At 51.1% G+C, this 7,490-nt stretch overlaps 1 protein-coding gene across 1 annotated transcript in view; it reads left to right on the forward strand.

Moving 5' to 3' along the window:
• Window positions 1–7,490, forward strand: part of LOC103621027 (acetyl-coenzyme A synthetase 2-like, mitochondrial) — a 12,504-nt gene that overhangs the window by 1,389 nt on the left and 3,625 nt on the right. The window contains 8 exon segments of the mRNA XM_008639770.2: window positions 1,014–1,110; window positions 2,292–2,491; window positions 2,953–3,128; window positions 3,944–4,096; window positions 6,294–6,441; window positions 6,873–6,975; window positions 6,977–7,002; window positions 7,204–7,296. Of these exon segments, the coding sequence (XP_008637992.1) occupies window positions 1,014–1,110; window positions 2,292–2,491; window positions 2,953–3,128; window positions 3,944–4,096; window positions 6,294–6,441; window positions 6,873–6,975; window positions 6,977–7,002; window positions 7,204–7,296 (996 nt within the window).

Genomic DNA, 7,490 nt, shown 5'->3' on the forward strand with positions numbered 1-7,490 from the left:
GCAAGATGTATCTGTAGAAAGCAAAATGCAGGAGAAATGAGCCATCCTGTCACCACTGTTGTGGGAGGCTCTTCTGTGGACTGGGGCTATTGCCTTAGGGGGGACTATCAGGGGAAGACACAGGGGCTGGTGACAGTGTGTCCTGCTCACAGTGCTGTTGGTCCCAGTGTTCAAAATACGAGACAGACCTCTGAGAAAATAAAATCTTACGTAATCTATTTGAAAAAGAGAGCAAGAGTTATTTGCCTTTGGGATTTGACATCTTACTGCTTCTCCTTTTATATGTGTTTCTTTCTCTCCTGGAAAACTTCAAATGGTCAGGAGAAAAAAAGTGGTATGAAAACTGGGGCTGCTGCATCATCCCATGACTTTAGCAGGTTTAAGGAAAACAGAGAGCAGAACAAGGCTTCTGAGGAAACTGCAGCTGCCAGCAATGTGGGAAACTTTTCATGGAAGAACTACAGCCAAAGCCTCAGCTTACAATGTCCCTGGAAAGCCAGGGGCTGTGCACTCTGTATTTACCCTGGCTCTTTTCCATCTTGGACAAATGTAATCTGCAGCCTTCCAGTGCAGAGCTTCACTTTGCCCTACATTTGTTATTTAGGAGCACCGCCACTAAAAAACTGCCCTAGTTCACCCTGGAGGCAGCTGCAAGGCAGTACTGAGTGGAATGATGACATAGTTAATGTTTGCCAGCACTCTGAGGGCACTGGGGCTGTGACCTCAAAAGGGACTTCAGGCATTTTCTGCTCTGGACTGCATGAGGTTGCAGCTAAAGGAGGAAGCTGATAGTGGGGATTGGCAGGTATTGGAGCGCTGAGGAGCGTAACAGGCTTGGGATGGTGCTTGTGATCTCCTGGCTGGTATGAAGAAAGGCTACCCAAGGTGAACGCTGAGGAGATTCACACACAGCCCTGACTTTGACCTGAAAATGGGACTGCCAGTGCTGGCTGTATGAAAAGTAAGATGTACTGAGGGTTGCTCTGTCAATGACGCTGGGTTTTCCTTTCCAGTGAATTGTCTGGACCGTCATGTCCATGTAGCCCCGGACAAAGTGGCTTTAATCTGGGAGAAGGATGAACCCGGAGAGGAGGTACGGGTGACATACAGGTCAGTAATTACCTCTCAACATATAAGAGGCACATTGTAGCATGCATGAACACTGCACAGGGCTGATCTGCTCATGTCTGTTATGTGAGGGAATGCAGCATCCCTTCACACAGATCCAGAGTGTGGTGGTTGTTGGCTTGCTTCTGCTGATCTGAAACTTCAGCCCACCTCCTGATCAAATCTTCTGGGCCCTGCAGAGTCCCTACCCAGCTGGGGAGGCAGGTATAGGCCCTTTGGGGCAGCACTGTAATGCTTACAGGTAAGACACACAGGAAAGGCATACATGTGCCTTTCCACACAGGTTCCTGTTATCTAAACTTCTGGGTAACTGGTCTGCAAGAAAGGCCAAATTCACAGCTGCAAATGTGTTGAGAAACCCCGTGCTCATCCTCATGTCAGCAGTGCTGCTGGATTTGGCTCTCCAGGGGGGCTGCCTGTCCAGCCCTGCTAGGTTAGTCTGGGGCCCCCCACCTTCCAGCTTAATTTGCCTGCTCTCTGAGTCACTGCCACAGAATTCACGTAAATCCCTCTGCACACAAAACAAGTCCCTCTGTCCTCTTTGGCTTCAGGCCTCACATGACAAATATGACCAGCCACCCCTGCCAATCCCCCTGTATTGGAGAGCCCTTCCATAAAATGACTCACTGACAGCCAAGCTGTGGTTTCTGTGAGGAACACCTCTTGGGAGAAGCATCTTTCTGCTCACTGCTTTCCTACAGCTGTTGTTCCTGCTGGTACAAGCTCTGAAGGATTTGACCTCAGCTTTAGCAAAGCACGAGATCCTGTTTTGGGGAAAGATATCTAACTTCTCACATGTAGCCTGCAGCTGTGCAGGGTAGCGTGTCACAGCGGTTGTACAGGTTGGTAAGAAATGTGCAGGCTGTCATTGGGAAAGTCAGCTGAGGTGTTGTGGGTTTGCTGAGCTAGAGAAATTGCCAGTGGCTGTTGTTGCAGAGAAATCATTCTATGTCTTTTCCATAAATAATGGCTTATGTTAGAGGCTGTCTTCTCCATTCCTTCTCACTGATTTTTACAGCTCTCTCATGGTCTTCCAGAGTGAGGAGGGTTAGGGTGTGTAGGGATACCAGCTGTGTCCTTGTGACTCTGAAGCCCCCCATGTTCATGCACGCAGATAAGATCTGCAGGAAAGTCTCTAACTGTGTCATTGCTTCTTTGGGCAGGGAACTGCTGGAGCTGACGTGCCGCCTGGGAAACACCTTGAAACGGCAAGGGGTGAAGCAGGGTGACAGGGTGACAATCTACATGCCCCCATGCCCACTGGCAGTGGCTAGCATGCTGGCCTGTGCCCGCATTGGGGCCGTGCATGCTGTGGTGTTTGCTGGCTTCAGTGCAGAGTCTCTCGCTGACAGGATCCGGGATGGTAAGAGCCAGTGGGTAACAGTGATGTGTATCCCTTGCTGAGCTTGTTGGTTCGGCAGCTGGGGGGCTCAGGGTTGTGTAGATGGCAAAGGTTTTCTGAGTAAGACTCCCTGGGCTCTCTGAGGGTATCCTGACATAATGTATTAGCCATGGAGCAGGTACTAGCAACCCGAGAAATGGCATGAGCTCACTAATTACCTTCCAGCCCATGGGATGAACTGGTTTTCTCTTTCCGCCATGGGACTGAAGGACTGGGATACAGTGTCTCCTGCAAGGGGATGCAACACAGGCAGAAATGAATGGGAAACTAAGATGCAAAGCTGCTGTTTTTGCTAAATGAAGGACATGGGTACCAAGGGCTGGGAGACAGAGAGAGAGGCAAAAGGTCATGGTAGAGCCAAACTGCTCTGTGACTGGTGGACAGGGGCAGAGTTGCTTATGTGGCTCTTCTGTCTTCTGCAGCCCAGTCAGAGACTGTGATTACGGTGAACCAGGGGCTAAGAGGTGGCAAGATTATCGAGCTAAAGAAGACAGTGGACCAGGCTGTGAAGCAGTGCCCCAGAGTGAAACGGGTTCTGGTTTCCATGAGGACCACCAACGAGGTTCCCATGACAGCCCTAGATGTGCCACTAGAGGAGGTGAGAGGCTGCTCAGCCACTTCTCCTGGGCAAAGTGCTTGCTCTGGGTGCAGGAACACTGGGTGGAGAGAGGATTTTGCCTGGCTATGGCAGTTTTGCTGGCATTGGCACAACCTGGGGACATTGTTCCACAGCAGCAGTGGCAGTCAGAGCTGCACACAAGTTCAGGATAGTCCCAGTAGCCATCAGGACTGGTGTGTCTTCCCATACTACCAGCCCTTTACTGTCAGGAGCAGGCAGTGCAAGCCAGAGCACATAGCAAGGTGGACAGGGACCTAGAAACATACCAGACATGGGCTCCTACTTTGTGAATCCAGCCTTTGACTGCCACTGCACTGTCACACATGGGTCTGCTGGCAGACCTGGCACGTGCCTGTTATCCATAGCACAAAGGGTGGCTATGCCAGCATGGAGTGTGACTTCTGAACAGGTGAGCCGTGGCCATGCACTTCTTCTGGCTCCCTGAAGCTGCACAGCAGTCTCCCCACCTCTGCTCATTGCATCTCCAAGCAATTATTGATAGAGAGGCTTCCTGGAAGACTTCTGTGCTAGTCAGAGCAGTGGCAGCATAAAAATAGCTGCTTCTTACTCAGCAGGTCTGCTCTGGCTTGTCAGCTCAGCAAGGCAAAAGGGAGTTCAGGCTGCTGAGGAAGGTGAGCGGAGGTGCAGAGGCAGGGAGGATGTTTGTGGGGAGCAGGGTGGCACAGGTGCTCAGAGGAGAGGGAGACTCGGGAGAGAGGTGCACAAGCAGGCATGGGGACAACACAAGGGAAGGCTGTGAGACCCTGAGAGAACTGCTGTACTCTTTCCTGCAGGAGATGATGAAGGAGGATGTGTGCTGTGAGCCTGCTGTCATGGACAGTGAAAACATGTTGTTTCTTCTCTACACATCAGGCAGTACTGGCAAACCCAAGGGCTTAGTTCATTCCCAAGCTGGTTACTTGCTGTTTGCTGCTCTCACACACAAGGTAATGGATCCCAACCACAAAGTGCTCATGAGCCGGCAGTTCATAGGCAGTGCAGAGAATAGACACGCTCCTTGTTGTATTATTAGCTCATCTTTATCCAGTGCAAAGCCTCTGGGAAGCCCTCCAAGCCCCAGCAGACCACATCTGCCTACAGATAGTGCTCCACAGCAGGGTCTCCCAAACACATACTGCTCTGAGCTACCTTCTTGTCTTTCTTCTTTCTTTCATTGTCCTATACTAAACAGAACCATTGGATAGGATGCTCAGCCTTGCAAGAGTAATTTTATATTACTGGGTTAGGAGGACGAAGCCAATTTGTTCCTAGAAATTGTGGCTTGCTTTTCCTAAGTGTAACTACCTCAACTCAGATGGGAGATCAAAGGCAGTGCTCCTGGGAGGAGCACATTTGACAACAACTGTAAAAGCTGGTGAGTGCCCTCATGACAAAGGGTCTATATCTGAAGAGTGTGGGTCATCTTTGGGAAGATGAAAGTCTTTAACCACAACACATGCCCAAAGCAAACTTAGAACTAGATAAAAGGGCACTGAGCCCAGCACAGAGATGCATTTGGCTGCAGGAGTGGTTGCAAGGAGCATTTTAGTGACATAATATGAGGTCCCATGTAAGAGGGAGTTCTTACCTGAACAGTCCCTTAGCTTTGGATCTGGCTCTTCCTGAGCGTGACTGCAGTTCCAGTAGCGCCTCAGACCACACACCCTGTGACAAAGCAAGCTCAGGGCTGGCTGGGACTTCTCTGTCAGCTGGGAGTGCTGAAGGCCATTCCTCCTGGGGTGTGTGCCAGAGGTGTGGAAGCCCTTGGCTCTCCTGTGAGCTAAGCTGTGCCCAGAGTGATGGGTGACCCTCTCAAGACCATCAGAGCAGGTTTGCAAGAGCCAGGGCTATCATTCCAGAATAGCAATGCAGGGGGTGAGCAGCATGTGGCCATGTTAGCTCCCAGGAGCACTGCAAACCTGGACACAGGGCTGACAGGTTCAGATCCCTCAGCTGGATGGGGCAGACTGCTGCTACCATAACTCACTGCTCCACTAAAAAGAGACAGAGGAACCAGGAGAAGCTTCCATTATGGCACCTCGGAACACTTGAGGCCCCAGAGCCCCAGATGGAAGTCAGCAAGAAGTGAGAGGGTCTGAAATCACAGAAATCACAGGAGACAGCAAGAAGTGATAGGCTAGTGGGAGAGTGGCCCCTAGGAAGCTTTCCTGGCACTGAGTAAATGAAATGAAGAAGAAGAGTGCTTTAGGAAGCTGTGTTGCTGCCAATATGACAGCACTCAGCTCTGCCCTGCACAGGGCAGTCATCATTCCTTCATGTTCCAGCCTTGCAGCCAAGGGTCTCACAAGGAATAAATGGGGCAGTGGGAAGAAGAGCTTGTTTTGCTTTTTGCCTGCAGGCACAGCACTGCACTCACCCAGCTGAGATGGACAGGTTCCAACTCTTGTGGGCAGGCTGGGGTTGTTCTGGGCCAAAGCATCACATGGTCCCTCTGCTTGCTGTGTCACTGCTCCTGTGCTGGGCTCCTTGCTGAGCTCAGGGGTTTTTGAGTGTTTACTGTCCGTCTGGAGTCCAGCAGTGCCTACAGGAGGCTCATGGAGTCCTCTACCACTTTGCCCTTGCCTACAACTCCTCTCCTTCCACATGGTCATGTAAGTACAGAGGCACCTTCCTTACCCAGAAGGTTCTGTTTTGATGCTACAGAATACTTGGATCAGCCTTGTCTAGCTAGATACCAGCAAAAGGAACACAGGGTGGCTATCCTAGCATGGAGCATGACTTCTGAACAGGTGAACCCCTGCCATGCATTTCTTCTGGCTCCCTGAAGCTGCACAGCAGTCTCCCCACCTCTGCTCATCGCATCTCCAAGCAATTATTAATAGAGAGGCTGTATCTCTCCCTACTGGAAAAGAGCAAATTTGGCTGTGGGGGGTTTTTCTTAAGTGTCTGTCTCCTGCACTTTCACAGTTTTGTTTTGTTAACTTCAATTTTATTTAATTAATTTATTTTTCTGGTTTTTTTAAAAGCTCTTTGAAAGAAGAAGGTGGTCCTGCAGGGGTGGTAGGAAGACAGAAGAACACAATCATGTTAGGGCTGACAGAGAGTACACTGCTCCCTGTTGTGCCCCTTGCCAGGGGTGCAGGCCCAGGTGAAACCCCTCAATGCCTTTCTTCTCTTGTTCAGTACGTGTTTGACTACCAGGACAGGGACATCTTTGGCTGTGTGGCAGACATTGGCTGGATCACGGGACACACCTATGTGGTCTACGGCCCCCTCTGCAATGGTGGTACCACAGTCCTTTTTGAGAGCACTCCCGTCTATCCTAACCCTGGTGAGTGAGGTGACTCAGGGGAGCTGGGACATTCCACAGTACCCTGAGATCCACAGCAGGCAGGGAGCTGGCAGCCTGATGCCAGGACATGAGCAGCAAAGGCTCTGTTGCCTCAGCAGCAGACTGTGGTCTGTGCCCAGCAGAGAGCTGCAAGGGGAAGAGTCTTGTCCTCTGCAAAAGACACCACTGCTGCTTCTCCAGGGGTGGAGCTGTTACTCCCTCTCCCTCCCTGCAGAGGGAACGGTAGCAGAGCTATGTGATGTGAAGAAAAAGGGGCTGCTGCTGCTCCAGAACTGCTTCTGTCCAGCCCACCATGGGATTAACTTGGCTGAGGATCCTGGCACTGCTCGGAGAGCCTTTGCTCTCACCTCTTCTTTCTTTGCCTTGGTGCTGGGCTGTGTGGATGCTTACTGGCCCTGTTTCCATTCCAGGCCGCTACTGGGAAACAGTAGAGAGGTTAAGAATTAACCAGTTCTACGGGGCACCCACTGCCATCCGCCTGCTCCTGAGATACGGCGATGAATGGGTAAAAAAGCTCTTCTCTTAAAGTGCTTGGCTCAGGTAAGTGCAGCAGCACGGGCTGGAGCAGCAAATCCTTGGGCATCACACTGTGCCTCTTCCCACAAATGCCAAGAGCAGCAGCACACAAGACCCTAAAATCAAGAGACTGCACTATTTGGGGATGGCTCCACAAGCAGGACCTGGGAAGCTCTGTCCTAAACCTGGTCTTTCAGCTCTGCCCCCTTGTCTTTCTCCTTGCAGTGGGGGAACCCATCAACAAGGAGGCATGGGAATGGTACTTCCGTGTGGTCGGCGAGACACGATGTCCAGTAGTGGACACTTGGTGGCAAACTGGTGAGATGCATATGATTCCTTGTTCCAGCTTCTGCTCTCCCAGGCTTTAGGAGTGACCTGCTGCTTTGCTGGCCAAGCGATAATGGTTGCTGCTGACAGTCTTGTATGAGCAAGGCAGTTAGGGCCCATGCGCACCCAAATGTAAGAGAAAAATGGCCTTTAAAGCTAACCCAGGGGACAAATATGGGAATTTT

The sequence above is a fragment of the Corvus brachyrhynchos genome, unplaced genomic scaffold (assembly GCF_000691975.1).
Source record: "Corvus brachyrhynchos isolate BGI_N302 unplaced genomic scaffold, ASM69197v1 scaffold115, whole genome shotgun sequence".
Taxonomy (NCBI): Eukaryota; Metazoa; Chordata; class Aves; order Passeriformes; family Corvidae; genus Corvus; species Corvus brachyrhynchos.